This window comes from Gadus morhua, chromosome 5 (genome assembly GCF_902167405.1).
Source record: "Gadus morhua chromosome 5, gadMor3.0, whole genome shotgun sequence".
Classification (NCBI taxonomy): domain Eukaryota; kingdom Metazoa; phylum Chordata; class Actinopteri; order Gadiformes; family Gadidae; genus Gadus; species Gadus morhua.
The window spans coordinates 21,300,706-21,325,942 of NC_044052.1; the positions used below are offsets into that span (position 1 = coordinate 21,300,706).

Below are 25,237 nucleotides of genomic sequence, written 5' to 3' on the forward strand. Positions count from 1 at the left end.
GGAATGTCAATGCAATTAATTATAGTCCATATAATACATTTATATTTTTGTGTTCATATTTATATAGAAAATGCTGAACATGGTCATTATTTTGATAATGGTCGAGGTGAAATGTACCTGTCTGTAAAAATGGATCATTATTATCAACGTCAGTAGCCTTGTATATAATGTATAGAGCATATATGTGCCTCGTTCTTCTCAAATGCATGAACCTCCGTGTCACCCAAAGCTTCCCTCACCCGTTCCTCCCCTGGTCCCTCCAGAACATCCTGGCCTCCAAGCCCGGCGGAGACGCCAAACTCCAGGAGCTCCGCAAACAAGCCGGGACCCTGTACGGGAACGAGGAGCCGGAGGAGAGCGTCAGGCGGCAGGAGGTCCAGCAGAGCCTCCGGGAGGTGGAGACCCAGTGGGCGGGGGTCCTGCGGGGGGCCGGGGAGGCGGAGAGGAGCGCCCTCTCCGAGGACTTCCACCTGCAGAAGAACCGGACGCTGGCGTGGGTGGCGGAGAGGCAGCGGGCGCTGGACGCGCTGGGCAGGCACGCGCCCGCCGAGCAGAGGCGCCGCGCCGCGGAGGTCAGAGGAACACTCAAAGTCTATGATAACTTTATTGACAATTTCAAAATATGGGCCAGACATACAGAGGAATCGAAATTGCGTTAATCTCCGACCCACGGTGCAACAAGAACACAAGGATACAATTAGGTAAAATAAGATGGGTAGTACTTGCAATAAATAAATTCTAAAAAGGTAAGGCAGAACAAAATGGTGTATATAAAATAAAAGTAAATCAATTTAAATATGCAATATGAGGAACAGTATTTACAATATGTACATATGTACAATATGTTCAATGTAAAATAATATGTACAACATTAAAAATTAAAAATGTCAGGGCATTTCAGTGTTTATTTCAGGTTTGAGGTTCAGAGTTCTTGGGGTTAAATGGAAGCGGTTTTCACCAGATGTCTGTTGACAACAGTGATAAACTCTCACATCTCTTTGAGAAACCAGCTACTGAAAGGTTTCCCCTCAATGGTATAGTCCATTAGCTCGGCTATTTGGGGGACGGTTTTATCCAAGTGCATTCATTCTTGGGATGGGAATCCAACCCCTAAACCATCACACCCTACCAGTGCAGCAAACCAGGACATTGATCCCCTGTCTCTGAGGCCCTGATGGAAGAAGGAATGGAAACATACAAATATGACCAATTCACTGTTGAGTCGTATAACAGTTTTGACTTCGGAACAAACCAGCTTTTGTCTGGGAGTCAAACCCTCTGGCCACCACACTCTCCCGCTTGCCCACAGATACCATAACATTACGTGACGAGGGGAACATACGTGTCTAAGTCTTGGTGTGTTCTGTCAGGACGTGCTGGGCTCCAGACCCGAAGGGGACCGGCAGGTGAACAACCTGAGGAGGGGCGGTCAGGGTCTGTGTGGACGGCTGGAGCAGGAGGACCGCACGAGGAGGGAGGAGGTGCAGCAGGCCGTGCAGGAGGCGGAGGAGCGCTGGAGGCTGGTCCTGACCGGCGCCACACAGAGCCTGGAGGAGGCTGAGGCCCAGGTTGCCCTGGAAACGGAGAAGAGGGACGGGGAGGTGAGGAACACCTACTGAGGATCTCGGCTGAGGTCACAGTGAGGTTAAAAAGCATGAAAATATATATATATAAATCATCTATGTGACAGAACTGTCCAATTTTGATAAATATCGTAGCGAGTGTGGAGTACAGCGAGAATACACAATTCAAACACCAGAATATAATCTTCATAGTATGCAGTAATGCTAGCTAGAAACTATCGTACTAACAAGATATGCCTATGCTAAATATATACTACCATGCCTGCTAGTCCCATAATGGTCAAAATATGAAGCAAGCTGTATATTTGACAATTTGACCAGTTTTATCGGAAACGATGTACACCCAATGACATCAATCCCCTCCTCTCTTCTTATTCAGCTCAGAGAATTCAACACTCAAAACCAAGAGGCCACCATGTGGATTGGAGCACTACAACGGAAGCTCACAACTCTAGCAGAACAAACCAATGCTGAGGACAGACTTCACAGTGCACAGGTAAGCCTATAAACCAACAAACGAGAGTTTGTCAATAAGAGTTTGATTCCATAATTTGCTGTTATTAAGTCATTGAGCAGACCCTTTGATCCAAAGTGACTTGCAGCAAATCCAGATGCATGTCATTAAGGGCCGGTATGGGTTGAGGGTCATCTTGATCTTATTACGATGTAACCGGGGAACCCAAGCGCAGACACAGGCAAGCTTCTTGGAGACGTCTTATCGGGGAGGGTCCTCAGAGGCAAGCCAAATCCTCTGACCCAGGAGGAAGTTGGGTGGCTCTGACCGGAAGCGATCAGCGTTGCACCGGTGGCGGTCAGCTGAGCGGAGCAGAGTGGAACGAACATCCCCTCGAAATCTTGCGACACTGACGAAGATGGGACCTGATGCACCGCTTCGGTAGAGAGAGAGTGTGGCTGATTCCAGGATGGCAGGCAAACCTGGAGGTGTGCTCCCACTGAAGGACCTGGGAGCTGACTGCCTCAGGCACAAAGTGACGCTTAGTAGGGCCATTACCTGGGTCAGGTTGGACGAGTTCGGCATCACAAATCACCCACATCACCGCGGCCACCTCAGGGCACGACGGGAGAATAGTGTCAAAGCCGGGAACCGACCCCACAGAGGCAAAAATTGGCAGGAGAGAGCGTCGGGGTTGATACTCCTGAAACCTGGAAGGTAAGTTAGATTGAAGCTGAAGCGACCGGGAAAAAGACACCCACCAGGCTTGACGGGGTTGAGGCATCTAGCTGTTTGAATGGAGTCGCGGTTCTTGTGGTCGGTCCAAACCATGAAGGGATGTTCAGCTCCCTCCAGCCAGTGCCTCCATTCTTTCAAAACCAGTTTCACAGCGAGAAGCTTCCGGTTCCCAACGTCATGGTTCCACTCAGTGGGGGATAAGCGGCGGGAGAAAAAGCAGATGGAGGAAGCTTCAAGGCTGCAACAGGACTGTGCCAACTTCAGGATCTTGGGCATCCACCTCCACCACAAACTAACATAAAGGTTTTGGGTTGATGAGAGATTGTTCTCCAGGAGTCTCTGGAGAACACGTTGATAATAACACGGAAATTACACTCATGGAAACATGGAACACGAAATGTATGCTGAAATACAACGTTCACAAAAGCCTCGACTGGTTATCTGCCAGTGTGGTTGAATCAACAATCTGGCGATGAGTGGGTGAAGAAGCGGGGTTTACATAGAGCAGAGATGACGACTGAAGATGGATGGCAGGTGTGCATCTTTAAAGAAGAGCCGAGGCAATGAATGCCTCGCCAACGGAAAAAGCCCCAAGAGGGGGAGACGATGCCTACGGGAAGATTGAGGACATTTGGGATTGAACACTGAGCATCATTTTTGAGTCTCAAACACCCTAACCCCTGGATGATCCTGGCCGTAACTAGGTAATCTTGGCCCTAACTAGGTAATCCTGGCCATAACTAGCCTATCGTGACTCTTACTAGCCTATCATGCCTCTTATTAGCCTATCATGTCTCTTACTAGTCTATTGTGGCTCTTACTAGCAGATCCTGGCCATAACTAGCCTATTGTGGCTCTTACTGACCTATCCTCGCCCTTACTAACTTATCCTGGCTCTTACTAGCCTATCTTGGCCATAACTAGCCTATTGTGGCTCTTACTAACCTATCCTCGCCCTTACTAACTTGTCCTGGCTGTTGCTAGCCTATGATAGACCCTTGCCAATCATTCAATTGATTTGGCTTTTAAATTCACATTTGTTTATACCACCTCCAGACCATCCTGAGCGTCAAACAAGAGGGAGAAGCCAAGATGGCAGCACTTCAGAGCCGCGTCAATGACCTGTGTGAGAATGAGGACCTAGAGGAGAGCAGGAGAGAGGAGGTTCAGCAAAGCCTGCGGGACAAGAAAGAACAGTGGCGGTTGCTCCTTGAGTCAGCCAAACGGGCCGTGGAAGAGGGGGAGAAGCAGTGTGCTCTGGAAGGGCTCCTTAGAGACGTCCGTGCCCAGATAAAGAGCACTACGGCCTGGCTGGAAGATAAGCAGCAGGCCCTTCTCACCCTGGACCGGACGGATCTAGAGAAATCTATGAACACTGCGCAGGTCAGGAGGGACATGGGGTGAAAACACCTGGGCTATGTACGAAATTAGTCTGTCTGTGCACTTCATTTACTGGGGGAGAACGTTATAATACACTTTCTTCATGAAATATTGATAATTAATAATTTATTCCATTATATAATAAAACAGAATTAACACATTGGTGGCCTCCAGAGGGCAGTAAAGGGTGGCTGTAGTTGCTAGGATCGGTTTGTTTTTAGTTCTGTAGTACTTTTACATGCATTACACTTTTTTACATTTAATTTAAGGAGATAGCAAGATACCTTAACATACGATGGCCTATTAGAGACCAAGGCAATGCAAATGACACACAGTCACAGAAAACTCAACAGTTGTCCGGAGCTTAAAAATGAATGAAAAGGATGAACTATCCTTAGAGCCTCAGCGTTGTGTGAGTACACCTCCCGGTCCCAGTGGCACATCACCAGAGGATTCAAACATCTAAAGGTGTCCTCCATGTCTGGCGGGAAGGTCATCTCCATGTTCTCTATGTTCTTCATCCCAGGCCGTTCTGGGCTCCAAGCCCGAAGGAGACGGCAAGGTGGACGATCTGAGAAGACGGGGGCAGAGCGTGTGTGAGCGTGAGGACCTGAAGGAGAGCAGCAGGAAGGAGGTGCAGCAGGCCGTCAGGGAGGCGGCGGAGCAGTGGAGAAGCGTTCTAGAGAAGGCGGAGGAGGTCCTCCACAGGACTGAGCTCCAGTCCACCCTCTCCAGGGAGCTGCAGGCGTTCAGCGGCCAGGCAGAGAGTGCTGGGACCTGGCTGAAGGAGCTCCGACACCAGGCCGCCCCGCTGGAGACCCAGGTGACCCAGGGCAACCAGGAGCAGATAGAGAGCAGGCTCAAAGCAGCGCAGGTAACATGCACAAACACACACGCACGCACACGCACACGCACGCATGCACACACACACACAGACAGACACACAGACACAGACACACACACAGACACACACACAGACACACACAGAGACACAGACACACACACAGACACAGACACACACACATGCACACGCACACGTGCACACCCACACACACGCGTGCACTCACACACACATACACACACACACACACACACCTATATATATACATATACACATACATAATAAAAGGTACTACTTAAATAGGATGCTGTTGTTTCTCGTCCAATGACCTTCTGCCCCCTCCGTGGTTTCCCAGACGATCCTTGGCTCCAGGTCGAGGGCCAAGGGCTTCCTGTCAGACCTGAGCAGAGGAGCACAGAGTCTGTGTCAGCGTGAGGACCTGGAGGAGAGCAGGAGGACGGAGGTGCAGCAGACGGTCAGACAGACAGAGGAGCAGTGGAGGTCCCTCCTGAAGACTGCTGAGGGGGCGCAGAGGTACAGGAGTCATGTCAAGTGACGTCATGTCACCTGACGTCATGTCATGCGACGTCATGGCCGGTGATGTCCTGTCTTGTGATGTGTCATGTTATGCTCATGTGGTACAGTAAGGGTATACTAAATAACATTAATGTACATTAGGGAATGCAGTTATAAGCATTGACTAAATAAAAGATAAGAAAATCTTTACATTTCGGAAAACAGCTATTTTTTCAGAGGAAAATGTAAAATAATCAGATCTCCCCATCATATGCTATGCTATGCTGTAACATACACCATGTATTCATGTTTGAATTTTTTCTCTCTCACTCTCTCTCTCTCTCTCTCTCTCTCTCTCTCTCTCCCTCTCCCTCTCTCTCTCTCTCTCTCTCTCTCTCTCTCTCTCTCTCTCTCTCTCTCTCTCTCTCTCTCTCCCTCTCCCTCTCCCTCTCCCTCTCCCTCTCTCTCTCTCTCTCTCCCTCCCCCCCCCCTCCCCCCCTCTGAGCAGAGAGCTGAAGGCGGTGACGGACCTCGTGGTGTCCTGTGAGTTCCAGCGCTGCCAGGCTCAGGGGCGCCTGGCCGAGCTCCAGAGGCAGAGCTCCGCCCTGCCGCGGCTCTTCCCCTGGCCGGGCCTAGGGGACCGGCGGCAGGCAGCCGAGGACGTCAGGGCCCTCCTGGAACGCACCAGGGACCAGGGGCCCGTCCTCAAAGCCCTGCGGAGACAGGTGGAGACAATCATGTAGACAAGCTGATACATGCAAACATACGTGCATACTGTTGCACCCTAATTCATGTTAAAACACACTGCTGGACCCTAATACATGTAAATACACACTACTGTACCCTGATACATGTAAATACACACTGTTGTACCCTGATAGATATTAATACACACTGCTGACCCTAATACATGTAAATACACACTTTTGTACCCTGATACATGTAAATACACACTGTTCTTCCCTTATATATGTAAATTCACACTTTTGTATCCTTATTCATGTAAATAGATATTTAAAGTTGTGCAATACTCCCTCCCACCAGGCGGAGGAGGTGTTTGAGAAGACCCAGGACCCCACCTGGAGAGACCCTACCTGGGCTGGGATGGAGGAGTGCCTCCCTGGCCTGCTGTCAGAGCTCACTGTGAGTCTGACCTGAGACCCTGGTCTCAGACGAGACTGTCTGTTCTGAGACCCCCTCTAGTCTGAGTCCCTGGTCTGAGACCCTGGTCTCAGACGAGACTGTCTGTTCTGAGACCCCCTCTAGTCTGAGACCCTGGTCTCAGACGAGACTGTCTGTTCTGAGACCCCCTCTAGTCTGAGTCCCTGGTCTCAGACGAGACTGTTTGTTCTGAGACCCTCCTCTAGTCTAAGACCCTCCTCTGGTCAGTTTAGTCTGAGATCCTCCTGTAGTCTGGGTACCTCCTTTGATCTAAGACCCTTCTCTAGTCTAAGACCCTTCTCTCTTCATCTTTCCATCCTGTTTATTTTGTAGATTGCCATGTAGTCCTTCTGTATCGGTCCGAATGCTCGGAGGACTCAGACTATCCTCCCGTTGTTTGCAGGAGGCGGGAGCTGACCTGGAGCTGGGCATCCTGACGGAGCGCCAGTTCACCCAGCTGGTGGAGCAGCACGGGGCGGCCCAGGACTGGCTCCGCGAGCAGGTCAAGGTCCTGGGACCCCCGCCCGCCGACCGACAGGGTCTGCACAGCACCGCCAACACGCTGAAGGTTAGCGCGCGCACGCACGCACGCACGCACGCACGCACGCACGCACGCACGCACGCACGCACGCACGCACGCACGCACGCACGCACGCACGCACACACACACACACACACACACACACACACACACACACACACACCTTCAGTCCTAACATAAATACAAACATGCACACACACTTAAATTCCAACACTTGCTAAACTTAATGACCGCATACCCACATACACACACATACACCCACATACACACACACACACACACACACACACACACACACACACACACACACACACACACACACACACACACACACACACACACACACACACATACACACACACGCACACACACATACACAAACATACACACACACACACACACACACACACACACATACACAAACAGACACACAGCTTTGACAAGCCCACACCTGACCTCTGACCCCCCCCCCCCCCCCCTCCAGGCTCTCCTGCAGACGGTGGGCCGCGAGGAGCGGGAGATGAAGGAGCTGGACCCCCTCCGCGACCGCCTCACGGCCCTGTGCACGCCGGGGGGCCGCGACTCCCTCAGCCTGGAGGTGCGCCACCTCCACGAGCTCCGCACCACCTCGGAGCAGGAGGTGCGGGAGCGGCTGGTGGTGTGCGAGGGCCGCCTGGGGGAGCTGGGGCAGGAGGCGGGCCGCCGGGGCCGGGCCCTGAAGGAGCGGGGCGCGGCGCTGCAGTGGGAGCTGCGGTCCCTGGACCAGGCGCTCTGCTACAGCGAGCCCCAGAACCACATCGCCCAGCTGCAGCAGCACTGGACCAGCCTCCAGGTAACAGCGCCCCCCTGTGGGGCTCTGGGGTCGGACGGGGGAGGTCGGAGGTGGAGCCCCCCCCCGGTGGCCTTCCTTGTGTGTGTGTGTGTGTGTGTGTGTGTGTGTGTGTGTGTGTGTGTGTGTGTGTGTGTGTGTGTGTGTGTGTGTGTTTATGTGTGTGCGTGTGTTTATGTGGGTGTGTGTGTTTATGTGGGTGTGTGTGCGCGTGTTTGTTCAGATGTGTGTGTGTGTGTGTGTGTGTGTGTGTGTGTGTATGTGCGCGTGTTTATGTGGGTGTGTGTCTGTGTGTGCGCGTGTTTATATGGGTATGTGTCTGTGTGTGTCCGTGTTTGTTCAGATGTGTGTCTGTGTGTGTTTAGGTGTGTGTTTCTGTGTGTGTGCATGTGGTTCTGTGTCTGTGCCTGTGTGTGTGTCTGTCTGTGTCTGTGTATGGCGCTTTGAATCGTTTTAAGTGTGTGCTAGTGTGCGACTATATTTTACGTTGACAGGCTGAGGCTGTAAATTGCAACGCTGTGAATTTAGAAACAGTTCATTAGGGAGCGGGGGGGGGGGGGGGGGGGGGGGGGGGGGTTTAGGGGGCATCTTGCTCGAGGATGCCCACATGTTTACTAAGCACATCGGGGATCGAACCCGGGGCCTTTTCGACTGGAAGTCATCTGAACCACTGAACTATCCTGCTCCCCAGTTCAAATCTACAGAATGTTCCCTCCACTCTTCTGTAGAAATGTCAGGGGTCGCTTGAAGGCCTGGGGGTCAAAGTTCAGGAGCTGTACCAGGAAGTGAAAAGTGTCGCCGGGACAACAGAGGAGATGCCGTCCGAGGCGATCACCATGGTTGAGTCGCTGAAACAGCAGAACGACGAGTAAGCAAGCAGTGCTCTCGACTGCTCATATGCCTCTCATGTTGTTACGCTGAAGTTATGTTCGAACACAGAACAAGGTATAAGTGGTTTAACAGAACATTGGCTTAGGAGAACAAGTTGTAACTTGAATTTAGCTACTTATCTGATGAAATACATGCTAATTGAATCTGATATATTAAATTCAGATTGAACTAAAGATAATTTATCCCATCTAATCAAATATAATGCTGTACGATTTAACCGACTGTGTTCTATTCTTTTTTAATCGAATCTCATGTTGTCTAATGTAACATTATCTCATCACATCTAATCCACAGTCTGAGGTCCAGGCTGACAGAACGGCAGGATTCCTGCACAAAGCACACCAGCTGCTGCTCCTCTGATTGCCTAAGGGCACTGCAGCAATGGAATCTCACCAAGCCTTCAACAGACTCTCCCACCTCTGTAAAGGTATATCTATACTGTGTGCGTGCTTGTTTATATGTGGGTGAAGAAATGTAAAGCTGCTTTGCAGTGCCCTGTGGTGGTGAGAGATGGATCATGTCTCGTTGTCTCCTGACACTAGGCAGCTCTAGAGGAGGGGGAGAAACTGCAGCATAGCCTGCGGGAGGCGCTGTCGCACAGGCAGTTCCTGGTTGACTCTTTGAAGGTGGGCGAGGCAGAGCGACTGGAGAGAGAGAGCTCAGAGGCTCTCCAAGCAGCAGTCACTAAGTCTTCTACCTTGACCCAGAGCTTAAAGGTAAGGTTGAATCCTACTTTATCTGCCACATACATTGTATTGATTATTGTGTTGCATTTGACTTGGATTATACAACTAACTTTATGCGACGTATGTCATATGTGTTGTAACGATAGCAAATTAATTCATGTGAACTTACTCAACGCATGCTTGGTTCTGGCTTCATCTTGGCTTAATTTCAGGGGCTTGAAGACAAGAAGAAACACAAGCTGCAAGCCCCTCAGGCCTCTGAGGTCCGTCCAGCTAGAGTGGAGGACGTAGAAATACCAGCAACGGCACCATCAGTAGTAGCACCACCACGGACAATCAGACCCTCTGCAGAGAGGAAGAGCATCACTGTTTCCCAGAAACATACGGAACTCCAGGAACCAATCATCGATAAAGATAAGAGGGAAACCACACACAGTGAAATTGAAACTTCAGTATCTGTAGTGCGAGTCACCACAGAGACGACGTACGTCACTGAAGACAGGACACTGACCGCATCAGAGGCTACAAGTGTGAGTGTACTTTCTGCTGAATCGGCGACTAAGGCTGGGTCCGAAGGAACAAGGAGTACAAAGTCAACTACAACGTCATCTTCAGTGGAGCCCGTAATAGTTAGAGCTGAGCCCCATTTCCCTGTAATAGTATGGGAACCGGTTGACACTGCTGTAGGGGGAACAGACAAGTCTGAGCAGGCCAGAAGACAGGATCTAGACGTTGTTGCTCAGCCTGCTTTACCAGAGTCTATGCAAACGAAGGAGGAATTTTTGATAACGACATCTGGGTTGTCTATTTGCCAGACCAAAATCGCTGTTAAAGAACCACAGCAGTTTCTGGTAACCAGGAGTAATCAGAGTTTGGCTGTTTCAAAAGATCCTTCTCAAGCACTGAATCGGGAACCTAAGGAGAGTCGAGAAGATTCCACTGAGGGATTCAAGATCAAATCGGAAACCATCACTGATGCACAAACTAAGCTGGTAACGAGTGGGAGCAAGTTAGAGACCTCCATTTCATCAGGAACCCTTGATGCAGAACCAAAGGGAACTGAACATGTACAGTTCACGCAAAAGCTAAAAGCTGAGCAAGCTAAGCCTTCTCCTCCTACAAGAAAGTCCAAATCTACCAAGACTTCAGACCCAATCAAAACCGACACTCAAGAGCCAATCACACTGGAACAGGCTGAGGTAAGGACTACAGATCACCAGGCCCAAGCAAGTGTTACTGCACCAGTTCCTGTGAAGCCTGAACAAGATCCGACAAATGCTGAAAGTGAAAAGTCTTCTATAATTCCATATTCAACCCCAGCACTGTCAGATACAGCTGTCATGGAGAAAGCCATGGTGGTACCAGCCAGGAAAAAGTCAAAATCTTCTGGATCCCCTATTATGCGTGCAACACCTGCACAGTCCAAGCAAACTTCTGAGAGTAATCTGTCTGTTTCTGTGGTAGACCGAGGTTTACCTGTACCTACCAAGAAAGTGCAAAGCCCCAGAGTTGACACAACAACAAAACAACCAACAAAAACCACCATTACAACAACTAAAGAAATGACTAAAACTAAACAGGACCTTTCTAGGGTTGAAACATCAAAGACCCAAGATTCACCCCAAGTTGGGACAGCTAAGGTGGATGTGTGTGTCTCACATCTTGTGCCAAGCAGGAGAAGGTCTAGAGAGATTCCAGAGTACTCTACAGCTTCAGAGCCAGCCTCAGAACTTGCTGTACCTGCTGATGTTCCAACCAAACTTGCTGAATCTGAGACCGCTGCTGATGATCAGACTAAGCTTGTACCAACGAGGAGAAAGTCAAAGACATCAGTGACATCTATGAAACTTGATGGAGAACCACAGCAGAAGATTGCAAGTTCAAAACCTGGCACGCAAACAAGAACCCTTGAGCAAGCGAAGCCTTCACCCACTACAAGAAGGTCAAAATCCACCAAGGCTTCAGAGCCAATCAAAACGAACACTATGAATAAAGAAGCCATCACTGTTCGTACTGAACGAGACCCTGCAAGTGCGTCATTGATTAATCCAGAGTCATTCATCAGGCCATCCATAGCTACTGATGTGGAAAAAACAACATCGGAGAGAACCGGTACCTTGGGCAATCAAACTGTTCCTACAACTTTAGAGACAACATTACCTGTCACTGGACCTGCTGAAGCGAAGATCAAACCAATTCAGACTAAAAAAGAAAGTGCAAAGTCTCCTCTCACAGAAGAGTCAATCACAGGACTGGCCGAGACCGTTGTTGTTTTGGAGGAACCCATTGTGGTACCTGCCAGGAGAAAGTTCAAACCTGATGGATCTCCTATGACACTGGCTGATGTAAAACCTGCACAGTCAACAGAAGACTCTGAGTCTCCTCAGCCTTCTCCCATTGGAAAAGAAAAGGCTGCTCTGTCTAATTCACAAAGTACAACCGTCAACGAAATTGTAGAGCCACACTCATTAAAGAAGGTGACTTTAGTTGTTCTGGATATCCCTGCTTTCCAGACAGCGGACACATTCCCACAGACATCAATCTCTGAGAGAGCAGACAGTGCTGGATCGATAGGGCTTGACATCACACTGGGACAGGCATCTAAAAAGTCAGAGCCAACTGTACTTCCTCAACTTTCTCAAAGTCATGTAAATGTGCCCCCGTCCCTACTACCTGAGAAACAACATCCAGATGTTCCAAAACCGCAGTCCACAGACCAGACTTCAGTTCTCCTGGCCCAAGCGAGTGTCACTGCACCTGTTCCTGTGAAGCCTGAACAAGTTCAGGCCAATCCTGAAAGTGAAAAATCTCCTATAATTCTATATTCAACCCCAGCACTGTCAGAACAAACTGTCATGGAGAAAGTCATGGTGGTACCAGCCAGGAAAAAGTCGAAATCTTCTGGATCTCCTATTATGCATGCAACTCCTGCACAGTCCAAACAAGATTCTGCTGTTTCTGTGGTAGACCGAGTTTTGCCTGTACCTACTAAAAAAGTGCAAAGCCCCAAAGTTGACACAACAGCAAAACAACCAACGAAAACCACCATGACAACAACTAAAGCAAAGACAGAAAAAAACAAACAGGACCTTTCTAGTGTTGAAACCTCAAAGAACCAAGATTCAAGCCAAGGAGGGACAGCTAAGGTGGACTTTTGTGACTCGCATCTTGTGCCAAGGAACCGAAGGTCTAGAAAGACTCCAGAGGGCTCTACAGCTTCAGAGCCAGCCTCAGATGTTGCTATACCTGCTGATGTTCCAACAAAGCTGGCTGAATCTGAGAGCACTACTGATGATCAGACTAAGCTTGTACCAACAAGGAGAAAGTCAAAGACATCCGTGACATCTATGAAACTTGAAGGAGAACTAAAGCAGAAGATTACAATTTCGAAACCTGGCATGCAAACAAGAACCCTTGAGCAAGCTAAGCCTTCACCCACTACAAGAAGGTCAAAATCGACCAAGACTTCAGAGCCAATCAAAACTGACACTATGAATAAAGAAGTCATCACTGTTCAGACTGAACAAGACCCTGGAAATGTGTCATTGATTAATCTAGAGTCAGTCTACAGGCCATCCATGGCTCCTGATGTGGAAAAAACAACATTGGAGCGAACCGGTACCTTGGGCAATCAAACTGTTTCTACAACTTTAGAGACAACATCTCCTGTCACTGGACCTGCTGAAGCGAAGATCAAACCAATTCAGACTAAAACAGAAAGTGCAAAGTCTCCTATCACAGCAGAGTCAATCACAGGACTGGCAGCGACTGCTGTTGTTTTGGAGGAACCCGTCGTTGTACCTCCCATGAGAAAGTTAAAGTGTGAAGGATCTCACATGACAAAAGCTGATGTTAAACCTGCACAGTCAACAGAAGACTCTGAGTCTCCTCAGCCTTCTCCCATTGGAGAAGAACAGGCTGCTCTGTCCAATTCACAAAGTGCAACTGTCCATGAAATTGCAGAGCCACACTCAGAAAAGAAGGTGGCTTTAGTTGTTCTGGATATTCCTGCTTTCCAGACAGCGGACACCTGCCAACAGACATCCATCTCAGAGAGAGCAGACAGTGCTGGATCGATAGGGCTTGACATCACACTGGGACACGCATCTAAAAAGTTAGAGCCAACTGTACTTCCTCAACCTTCTCAAAGTCATGTAAATGTGCCCCAGTCCATACTACTTGAGAAACAACATCCAGATGTTCCTGAACCTCAGTCCCCAGACCAGACTTCAGCTCTACGGGCAGAGGCAAGTGTTACTGCACCTGTTCCTGTGAAGCCTGAACAAGTTCAGGCAAATCCTGAAAGTGAAAAATCTCCTATAATTCCATATTCAACCCCAGCACTGCTAGAATCGGCTGTCGTGGAGAAGGCCATGGTGGTTCCAGCCAGGAAAAAGTCAAAATCTGCTGAATCTCCTATTATGCGTTCAAAACCGGCACAGTCCAAGCAAGACTCTGAGGCTCCTCTGTCCTCTGTTTCTGTGGTAGACCGAGCTTTGCCTGTACCTACTAAAAAAGTGCAAAGCCCCAGAGTTGACACAAAAACAGCAAAAGAACCAACAAAAACCACCATTACAACAACTAAACTAAAGACAGAAAAAACTAAACAGGACCTTTCTAGTGTTGAAAAATCAAAGGACCAAGATTCAACCCCAGTTGGGACAGCTAAGGTGGAATTTTGTGAATCGCATCTTGTGCCAAGGAACAGAAGGTCTCGAAAGAATCCAGAAGACTCTACAGCTTCAGAGCCAGCCTCGAATGTTGCTGCACCTGCTGATGTTCCAACAAAACTGGCTGAATCTGAGACCACTGCTGATGAGCAGACTAAATTTGTACCAACAAGGAGAAAATCAAAGACATCAGTGACATCTATGAAACTTGATGGAGAACCACAGCAGAAGATTGCACGTTCAAAGCCTGCCATGGAAACAAGAACCCTTGAGCAAGCTAAGCCTTCACCTACAACAAGAAGGTCAAAATTGACCAAGACTTCAGAGCCTATCAAAACCGAAACTATGAATGAGGAAGTTATCACTGCTCGTACTGAACAAGATCTTGCAAGTCTTACATCATTCAATCCAGAGTTGGTCATCAGGCCATCCATAGCTACTGTTGTGGAAGAAACATTATTGAAACGAACTGATAACAAGGACAATCAAAAGGATATTACAACTTCAGAGCCAACATCACTTGTAACTGGACCTGCTGAAGTAAATATCGAATCGTTTCCAACAAAAGACGAAAGTGTCAGGTCTTCTTTCACTGCAGAGTCAATCACAGGAATGGCAGAAACTGGTGCTGTTGTGGAGGAAAGCATTGTGGTACCACCCAGGAGAAAGTTAAATCCTGATGGACCTCCTATGACACAAGCTGATGTTAAACCAGCACAGTCAACAGGAGATTCCGAGTCTCCTCAGCCTTCTCCCCATAGTGAAGAACAGGCTGCTCTGTGTAGTTCACAAAGTTCAACAGTCCATGAAATTATAGAGCCACACTCAGTTAAGAAGGTGGCTGTAGTTGTTCTGGATATTCCTGTTTTCCAGACAGTGGACACATGCCCACAGACATCAAGTTCTGAGAAAGCAGACAGTGCTGGATCGTTAGGGGTTGACATTAAACTTGGACAGGCATCTATACAGCCACCTGTGCTTCCCGAACTTTCTCAAAGTCAAATAGATGTGCCCAAGTCCCTACCATCTGAGGTACAATGGTCAGATGTTTCCAGAGACCCGACTGCAGACCTTCAGGCCCAAGATTGTTTTACTGGACCTGTTGCTGTCAAGACTGAACAAGTTCTGACCACATCTGAAAGTGAAAAGTCTCCCATCACTAAGGCCAAACAAGTTCCGACAAAACATGAGAGTGAAGGGTCTCCCATCACTCCAGATTCATTATCTGGACTTGCAGAGATGGGTAATGTAGTGGAAGCCATGGTAATACCAGCCAGGACTAAATCAAAACCTGCTGGTTCTCCTGTGATGCATGCAAATGCAAGCCCTGCACAGTCCAAACACGACTTTGAGGGATCTCACCCTTCTGTCACTGCTGTAGAACAAGCCTTGCCTTTACCTTTGCAGCAAAGGCAAAGCCCCAAAGTGTGCAGAACAACAGCAAAACAACCAGCAGAAACCACTATTAAAACATCTGAAGGAAAGACTGAAAAAACAAAACAGGACACCTCTATTGTGGTGCCATCAACGAACAAAGATTCAACAACAGTTTTAACAGCTAAGGTGGACGTGGATGACCTGCCATGCGTGTCAAGCAGGAGAAGGTCTCAAGAGATCCCAGGAGACTCTACAGTCTCAGGGCCAGCCTCAGATGTTGCTGTTTCTGCTGATTTTCCAACCAAACTCTGTGAATCCGAGACCACTGCTGTAGAGCAGACTAAGCTTGTACCAATTAGGAGAAAGGCAAAGACATCTGTTTCGTCTATTAAAGTAGATGCAGAACAGAAAGTAGATGCAGAACAGCAAAAGATGAAAAGTTCAGAACATGGCTTGGAAACAGTGGCTCTTGAGCAAGCTAAGCCTTCACCCCCCTCAAGGAGGTCAAAATCGACCAAAACGTCAGAGCCAATCAAAACCAAAACTATCAACAAAGAAGTAATCACTGTTACAACTAAACAAGACCCTGCAAGTCAGAAGTCATTGATTAATCCAGAGTCAGTCATCAGGCCATCAATAACTGCTGCTGTAGAAGAAACAAAAATAGAGAAAACTGGTAACAAAGATGATCTAGAAGTTTCTAGAGCTTCAGAGCTAATATCACCTGTGACTGGACCTGTTGATGTGGAGACAGGACCAGAAAGTCTTAAGTCTCCTGTCACCCCAGAGTCAAACACAGAATTGGCAGAAACTGGTGTTGTTTTGGAGGCACCCATAGTGGTACCTGCCAGGAGGATGGTAAAGGTTGATGGATCTCCTATGAAACAGGGTGATGTAAAACCTGCACAGTCAACAGAAGACTCTGAGTCCCCTCAGCCTTCTCCAATTAGAGAAGAACAAGCTGCTCTGTCTGATTCACAAAGTACAACCATCCATGAAATGGTAAAGCCATACTCAATCAAGAAGGTAGTTGTAGTTCTGGATAGTCCTGATGTCCAGACAGTAGACGTTTGCCTAAAGGAATTAAGCTCTGAGAGAGCTGACATTGCTGGATCGATAGGGGTTGACATCCCACTGGGACAGGCATCTAAGGAATCAGAGCCATCTGTACTTCCTCAACGTCCTCAAAGTGAAATAGTTGTGCCCCAGTCCTTAATTCCTGAAGGACAACCGCAAGATGTTCCAAAACCTGAGCCCAAAGACCAGACTACATCCCATCAGGAACTTGCAAGTGTAACTGCACCTGTGGCTGTGAAGACACAACAATTTCAGGCAAAACCTGAAATTCCAATAAGGAAAAAGTCATCAGCTACATCTGCTGATGTTCAGACCAAATCTGTCACTAGTACTGGGGAGAAGGCCAAGCTTGTATCACCAACCGGGAGAACATTGGAGACATCAATTAAACCTGCTGATACCGAACCAGAATCCAGCAAGGATAGTGATCGTCTTCTGTCCTCAACGAGTTCAAATCCTGATATAAAAAGCTTTGTAATGAGAACCGACAATAAAACCACTGACGTCTTCACTGTGGAACCCAAGGAGGTATCGGATCTCATGAATCTGGAAAGTTGTGTTAGCCGAGAGTCCGTCACAATGGAAACCGTGACTGCTGTTGTGAAAGAAGCACAGCTTGTACCAACCAGAAGAAAGTCTCAGACTGCGCTTTCATCTGTGCAACCTACTGATGTGCAACAGCAACAACAGAAAGAAAGTGAGGGTCCTTTGTCCCCACAAAGTCCCAGATCTGAAATTAAAAGGCCTTTTGTGGAGGAATATCCCAAACTTGCAAAAACCTCAGAACTAGAAACCATTTGTATCGTTGATGTCAAGCCTGAACAAACTCAAAGAGAGCCCATCGGTTTGGACTCTTCCACAAAACTCCAGAAGTCTGTCCCAATACTGCCTAAAAATGCCGGAGTTCTGGAAGCTAAGCCTGGACCGACCAGAGAAGAGAAGCTGACATCTGAGCCGGAAAAAGAGGAGGAGCCTGAAATTCCGAAATTATCCAAACCTTTAGATCCAAGTCCAACTACTGTTGTAAAAGAAACAAAAGCTATTCTAACTGGCAGCAAGGGTCAAGATGATTCCACTGGTGCTGTTGACCATAATGCACCTGCAGAAGCCAAGATAAAATCTGGTACACATTCTAGATCCAACAATGAGGAACCTTTATATCTTCTGTCTTCTCAAACCTTTGAGACAGCAGCTTCAGAGCCAGCTTCAGATGTTGCTGTATCTGCTGATGTTCAAACAAAACACATACAGGCTGAGTCTGAGGCCACTGCTGTCGAACAGACCAATGTCGTACCAACTCAGAAAAAGTCAAAGACTTCAGCATCATCTATGAAAGTTGATCATACAGAACTAGAGAAAACAGAAAGTTCTAAACCGGGCATGGAAACAGTTGCTCTTGAGCAGGCTAAGAGATATTCAAAGGGTGTTCTCCCTGCCGAGACGTCAGTGGCATCGATGAAACTAACTGATGCAGAGCTTGAACAGAACATGGAAACAGAGAGCCCTCGGTCCCCACAAAGACCTCTACCTGAAACAAAAACTGCTACGCTGGAGTCAAAAAGTCCAACGGTTTCAAGGGTGTCAGGGTTACAGAAGGCTGGCAACAAAACCACTGATGCCAAAACTCTACAAACTGAGTCCGTCATAGACAAGGCCACTGAAGAACCACTGCCTGAGCTAACGAGAGAAAAGTCAGCAACTACATCTGCTGATGTTCAGACCAAATCTGACATTAGTACTGGGGAAAAGACCAAGCTTGTTACACAGACCAGGAGAACGTCAGACACATCAATGAAACCTGCTGATGCGGCACCTGAATCCAGCAAGGATAGTGAAACAGCCAATAAAACCACTGACGTCTTCACTGTTGAACCAAAGGAGGTATCGGATCTCATGAATCTGGAAAGTTGTGTTAGCCGAGAGTCCGTCACAATGGAGACAATGACTGCAGTTGTGGAAAAAGCACAGTTCGTGCCAACCAGAAGAATGTCTCAGCCTGCGCTTTCATCCGTGCAACTTACTGGTGTACAAGAGCAACAACAGAAAGATAGTGAGGGTCCTTTGTCCCCACAAAGTCCCAGATCTGACATTAAAAGACCTTTTGTGGAGGAATGTCCCAAACTTGCCAAAACTTCAGAACCAGGAACCATTTGCTTCGGTGATGTCAAGCCTGAACCAACTCAAAAAGAGCCAAGCAGTTTGGAATCTTCCATACAACTCCATAAATCCCTCCCAAGAGAGCCTGAAACTGCTGGAGTTCTGGAAGCTAAACCTTTAAAAGAGACACAATCTTTGCTTACTGAGAGCAAGGGTCCAGGTGATTCCAAAGCTGCTGCTGATCATGTTAAACGCTCAGAAGCTAAGGTAGAATCTAAAGATGAAATGAATTTTGTCCCAGCTAGTATCAAGTCAACTCTGGAACTTTCCTCTATTTTGCTGCCAATTGATGCTCAACAAGTACCAACAGAAACTCAAATTGTCATAATGGGACACACCTTACATGGATCAACCAAAACCAAGAGCCCAGAACTTGTCACAACTTCTGAAACACTTTCTTCTTCTGGGAAAACCTTTGGACACCTTAAGCCTGGGGAAATGATGGACCTTGAAAGACCAGCTGAAATCTCTATGAATCTTGAAGAGACAAACAAGGGCAAGGGGTCAACAGAGCAGTCAGTCTCTTATTCTGAGGCTCATGATCGTCCTGGCACTCCAAATGTCCAACAAAGTGTAGGGAGCACAAAGGAAGGTGAAACTATTGTAGAGGTGGAGATCAGTCCAATGTCTGAACAGAGTCGTGTACAGAGTAGCATAGAAATACAAGTTGTTGATCCAGTGGCTTCACCTTTTGACCAACAAGACCCGGGGAGTGTGGTGTCATTGATCATTACAGATTCAGTCACGGGTCCATCCATTACTGCTGTTGTGGAAGAAACCCAGGTTGTGCCAACTGGTTCTAGACAGAGTCTAGAAGTTTCTAAGACGTCTGAGTCATCAAAATATGTTACTGGACCTCCTGATGTGAAGACCTCCAAACCTGACCAGATGAAGGTGAGATGGCTGTGTGAGTGTGTGCGGTGTCTCATTCTGAGAGTTTTGCTAGACCAGCATATCTCTGTCTTTTTGGGGGAATGCACGGCATGCAGTGTCTAAAGTCACCAGGTTTCTGTCATCTGTCTTATTAATCAACCTCTGTCAGAGTTGAATGTTTAAAGTCACTAGGTTTATGTCATTATCTGTCATATCAATGTACATCTGTCAGAGTTTAGCATTCAGAGAGGCGTATGAATGCAATGTTTTTTTTAAGGCATTGTAAGACATAGTGGCACTGTATGTCCTTAATGGCACTGTTTGTTATTCCTAAAAAGTTGCTTTGCAATTATTTTACATTTATCATCATTTCAGTTCTTAAAAATCCCTTTCCTGGGCCTCACTATTCATCATCTTGGCTACCTGCATACTAACGGTGTAGTGAACAGTTCCTCCTGTTCTGGTCACTTTGTGTCTAACTGGTATCCGTATGCGGACTTCCATTTTTATTCTCACTTGGATGGCTGAAAAATCTAAAAGAAAATGGAACAAAATTAAATTGAGATGGATAGAATATAATTGCTCCTTTTTTGGGCTTTCTGCAGATTGATGATGAAAACAAAGAGAAGGGGAGAGAAAGGGTAGCAGAAGAGAGATAAAGGAGGAGCGATAGAGAAAGGAGAGAGAGATGGAGAGAAAGAAGATAGTGGGGAAGAGAATGCAAAAAGACAGGCATCAGTGGTATGAGAGGCAGGAAGAGACGAAGACCAGGAGAGGGAGGGAGGTACACACCGCTCTGTGTGGCTTCAGGGGCGTAATGGATATCCTCCTTTGTATCCACACATTGCAGTCTATGAGTCAGTCCCCTCTTTCCAACGGTCGCTGTTATTGGGTTTTTATTTTACTTGTGTTTTCCCAGTCCGAGCAGCACAGACCTGGGGGCTGTGTCGGGCGGTTAGGGGGCCGGGGTTAGCTGGCAGCACCTACAACATCCCCTGGTTAGCAATACAAGCCGACTCCAAGTCTTTTTTATAGTTAGGGTTAGGGAGTCGTAGGAGTCGTAAGAGCTGTTTCACATAGAATTGTATTACCAGTTATGGTTGAAGCATTGAATGAATTAGGTAGGAAATATAAAAGTAGATTCAATTCAGAAACACTTTCCTTTGCAATATTATCATCCAAAAACATCCAGAAATAATTCAAGGAAGCAGCACTCATGTAGTTCTTTCTGTTTGACAGTTAGATGATCATCTAGTCGCCTCAAGCTGTATCCTGTCTTTGGTTAAATGTTTTTCGTTCATCCCTCACAGACCCATCAGTCCCAGAGCACAGAAAATAAGCCGGGATCACGAGCAGTACCACTGGGGTCCACACCTCATGGTGTGAGAGCTTCAGATGAGGGTTTGAGATCTGAGGAGAAAGCCCTGGTGGAGGTCCTTCCTACCGGGGAAACCCAGGGTACCCTTTCAGCTGGTCTGGTCTACACCAGTGGCCCGGATCTGGAGGGACCCGAAGACCAGCCCATGGAGGATGTGCTCTCAGAGGTCCACCAGCTTCTCGGGACTGGACCTGATTGTCTCATCCTGAAGGTAGGCCTTCGTACCCGGGGGGGGGGGGGGGGGGGGGGAGTATAGTGGCGAGGGTGTCCAACTTTCAGCCAAAAGGTTCTGGGTTTGATCCCCGTGTCCACAGACTACCTGTAGGCATCCTAGAGCAAGATGCCCCCTAACCTCTACCTGCTCCTTAACGACATGGATCTATATTTAATCTATCTCGCTTTGGATGAAATTAGTAAACTACAATTTGTTAATGGTAGAGTTGACAAACATATATTCAAAGTTATCCCCCTGCTACATCTTATTGCAGCCTGCTGTCATCCACCACCCGTCCATAACCAGTTAAAGTCCACCCACCTCTGGTTCTTGTTTTCCATCCTGAAGGGAGAGCTTGAGGAGGACCCGGCATCGGTTCTGGATACGTCCATCAGGGACCTGGAGGTTCGTCTCAACAGGCTGGAGACCAGAGTTCTGGCCTGCAGGAACCGACCGACAGACCTCAGCCCAGAAGCTATGGCCCTGCAATTGGAAGAGGCCCAGGTAAGAATCATCTTAACAGGGCAGACAGCAAAGCATTATCTCCAACATATCTACGAGCAAAATTAGATTTGACTATTTAGTTATTCAACATATGTTTCAGTCACATGAATCATTGAGCAGGTAGGGGTTAGGGGAGATGATCATTGGGGATCAAACCCGTAACCTTTCGGTGCTGAGATGGTTAAGTCCAGTCAAGTGTTTGGTCATCACAATTGACAACAAGGAAGGATAAGGAAGTGCCAACTACCTTCAATTAGAATTGAAGTTCCTGCCCTCTGGTTTCCACCTCGGACAACCATTCATCAAAACAAATGTTATATCTCTTTCATACCTTCTGCCATTTTACTGCTGAAGTAGGAGCACTGAAGCAAATGAAGTAGTACTTTTTAAAATTATATTGTAACTTTGTACGTCCGCTTTAATCCAATACCCCCCGGGGTCCATCTCTTCACCATCTTCTGATGCTGACCACTATGTGTGTGTGTGTCGTGTGTGTGTGTGTGTGTCGTGTCGTATCTCCAGGAGTGCCTCAGAGCGTCCCAGACCCAGGTCTCGCTGCTGACCCGGCCCAGCCCGGAGCTGGAGGGGGGGGCTGCTGGGCCGGGTCAGCAGGAGGAGCTGGAGCACCTTGAGGGTCAGTGGAGTGCTGCGGTCGGGGACTCCTCCACCCTGGTCCGGAGCAAGGAGGCTCGTCTCCGGCTGGTGAGCCTCTACACCGGGCAGACGGAGGTCGCGAGGGCCACCCTGGAGGGCCTGGAGACAGAGCTGGAGGCTGGAGGCCGGTGAGTCTTCATGAAGCTGTTGAGAGTATTTGAATTTAAATTGTTTGGCTGATTTTATGACGATGAGACGTCACTGAGGGACAGTTATATTAATAAATATCAGAAACAGATATACAAACATATGTGCTCAATGAGTAGTAGAAATTAAATGTAAACGCAGAATTTGAATTGGAGTCAAAACAGTATTGATCACTTTTGGGATTAATGCCTCTCCTAAATGACAAAAGAGTTAAATAATGAACTGACTTTAACTGCCACTAAATGACTCCTTGTGCCTCGTTCAGAGTTCCAGAGGAGACCAGCTCCAATGAGGAGGAGCGTCTGCACTCCTTCCTACGACATATGGAGGAGAACAGGACGGTTCTTGGAGAACTGGTCCTCACCCACTCTGAGCTCGTGCCCCACCTGAGCCCCTCTAACCAAGGAACCGTGCAGAGACAGCTGAGGGCACTACAAGACCGGTGGAGAAGCCTGGAGAACGCTGCAGAGAGGAGCCTTCATGCCTTGAAGGCCGTCTCGTGCGACTCAAGCACCTTTCTCTATGAGATGTCCAGTATTGAGGAACAACTGGAGGACGTCAGCATGTGCCTCGAGGCTCCAGCCACCCCGGAGTGGGACCCCACGAGGGCCCAGGAGCTCATGGTGGCCAGCGCTGTGCTGGCTGCCACCCAGCAGAGGTACCTCCTCCTCCTGCAAGCGTCAGATGCGCTAGACCAGAGCTCCCGGCAGGGGGAGAACCAATCAACGAAGACGGAGCAACGGCTCCAAAAGACCAAACTACAGTTGGAGCAGACAGCGGAGCGCCTGGCTTTCCAGACCCCCAGCAGCACTAACCCCACCTTGGAGAAGATTGTGAGGGTGATCCGAGATGCCTTCATTTGGGCGAAGCAGACGGAGTTTCACATCAAGACGAAGAGGGGGAAGATCGCTCTCCTCCCTGAGGACGTCCACCGGCAGATCAGAGACCTGAAGAAGTTGCAGTCAGAGGTGATGGTGAAGCAGGGCCAGTTGGAGGTACTGCTGGAGGAGGTGACGGAGCTCTTTCCCCAGATGGACCAGGAAAAGGAGGTGCCCATGGTACGCTCTTCCCTGGAAGACCTCAATCTACTCTCGATGTCCACCACCGAGGATCTGACAACAGCTGTGAGGGAGATCGAGTCCGGCCTGCAAAACCGAGAGAAGATGTCCGAGCAGATTGCCGACGTGGAGGCCTGGGTGGTGTGGTACTTCCTCCAGAAGGCGTCCAGAAGAGGAGAGGAGGACGTTTCTGTGTCTGGTTTTGACCGCCAATCTCGTCAGATCTGGGAGACCCTGGCCGATGCTGAGAAGCAAAGTGCGGTTTGTGAGGCTCTTCTCATGAAGAGCAAAGACATCTTCTCTGAGCTGAGCGTCACAGAGAACAGTTTCCTGCATGCAAAGCTGACCGACCTCAAGGAGGACATCACCAACATCACCAGCTACGCATTGACCAAGAAACAAGACCTGGAGTCACGTGTACAGACTCAAGAAGCATCCAAGCAGAAGGTGGCAGCCTTGGAGAAAAATCTGAGGCAAATGCTGGTTGACCTCAACAGACACCGCTTCCCTGTCACCAGAGAGTCCCTGCGCACCATGGAAGCCTTAAAACACATGATAGTCGAGCACAAGAGCCAGGTGGACCAGCTCCATGCCAGCATCCCACTGGGTAAGAGGAGGGAACTCTTATCCGTTAACTGGGAGCTTTACGGCAAGATGTCCAAGCTGGACCAGAAGGCCAGGGATCATGAGTGCTACCTCAACCTGAGGCAGAGCATGGAAGACATCCAGGACAACATGGAGCAGGAGATCTTCCAGACCAAGGAGGAGAACCGAGGAGTGGGAGAGAGGTACAGGATGTGCAACTCCCTCCTTGCCCGGTTCCCTCTGGTGAAGGCCATGAGCGAAGACGCTGGCGGGAAGCTCCAGAGTATCTCCTCAGACCTGTACCCCTCCCAGCTGACGGTGGAGCGCCAGAGACTGGAGCAGGTCGTGGAGAAAATGGACGACTGGGAGGTGGTGGTGCGCAACAACCTCATTATCGTGCAGTGGAACGTCCTCAAAGACCTGGACCTCCAGACAGAGTGGAGGTCCACGCATGGCCTGTTGGACGCCACCCTGAGGCAGCTGCGGTCCCCGGTTGTGTCGGAGCCAAAGGAGGCAGAGATGGTGAAGGAGCAGCGCAGGATGTTGTCTATGAACAAGATCTTGGAGTACAAAGTGAAAGAGTATGAGATCTTGGAGCAGAGGAAAGGCAACGGCCAGGAAAGTAGATCTCGGGATCTTGTGACCTTGAAGAATACGGTGCTGCAAGAATGCGACTCCCGAATGGCAAGTGATTTATTGGATTCATTTGGGCTTATTATTTATTTCATCATTCATCATCAATTTAATAGTTAAAACCATGCAGAGCATTTGTACAAAGCAACCAAGCAATAAATGACGATATAAACATCTCGCATATTTAGTGGCTTTCCTAAAAAGATTTGCCTGTTCCTGGATTGTTTGGAGGAAACTTGATTTATTCTGAACGATAGGCATCTAATTTCAACTATACCTTTCTTCTTAAT

General features: G+C 48.3%; 1 protein-coding gene across 1 annotated transcript in view; it reads left to right on the forward strand.

Annotated features, from left to right (window-relative positions):
- The window catches only part of syne2b (spectrin repeat containing, nuclear envelope 2b), a 159,466-nt gene that overhangs the window by 60,969 nt on the left and 73,260 nt on the right, over positions 1 to 25,237 (forward strand). Inside the window, exons 44-61 of the mRNA XM_030356047.1 lie at positions 264 to 572; positions 1,371 to 1,601; positions 1,963 to 2,079; positions 3,832 to 4,158; positions 4,682 to 5,029; positions 5,352 to 5,530; positions 6,021 to 6,237; positions 6,557 to 6,655; positions 7,077 to 7,241; positions 7,699 to 8,046; positions 8,772 to 8,911; positions 9,229 to 9,361; positions 9,477 to 9,650; positions 9,833 to 19,795; positions 21,085 to 21,363; positions 21,715 to 21,870; positions 22,393 to 22,652; positions 22,937 to 24,998. Coding sequence (XP_030211907.1) covers positions 264 to 572; positions 1,371 to 1,601; positions 1,963 to 2,079; positions 3,832 to 4,158; positions 4,682 to 5,029; positions 5,352 to 5,530; positions 6,021 to 6,237; positions 6,557 to 6,655; positions 7,077 to 7,241; positions 7,699 to 8,046; positions 8,772 to 8,911; positions 9,229 to 9,361; positions 9,477 to 9,650; positions 9,833 to 19,795; positions 21,085 to 21,363; positions 21,715 to 21,870; positions 22,393 to 22,652; positions 22,937 to 24,998 — 15,507 coding nt within the window. The remainder of the gene's footprint in view (positions 1 to 263; positions 573 to 1,370; positions 1,602 to 1,962; positions 2,080 to 3,831; positions 4,159 to 4,681; positions 5,030 to 5,351; positions 5,531 to 6,020; positions 6,238 to 6,556; positions 6,656 to 7,076; positions 7,242 to 7,698; positions 8,047 to 8,771; positions 8,912 to 9,228; positions 9,362 to 9,476; positions 9,651 to 9,832; positions 19,796 to 21,084; positions 21,364 to 21,714; positions 21,871 to 22,392; positions 22,653 to 22,936; positions 24,999 to 25,237) is intronic.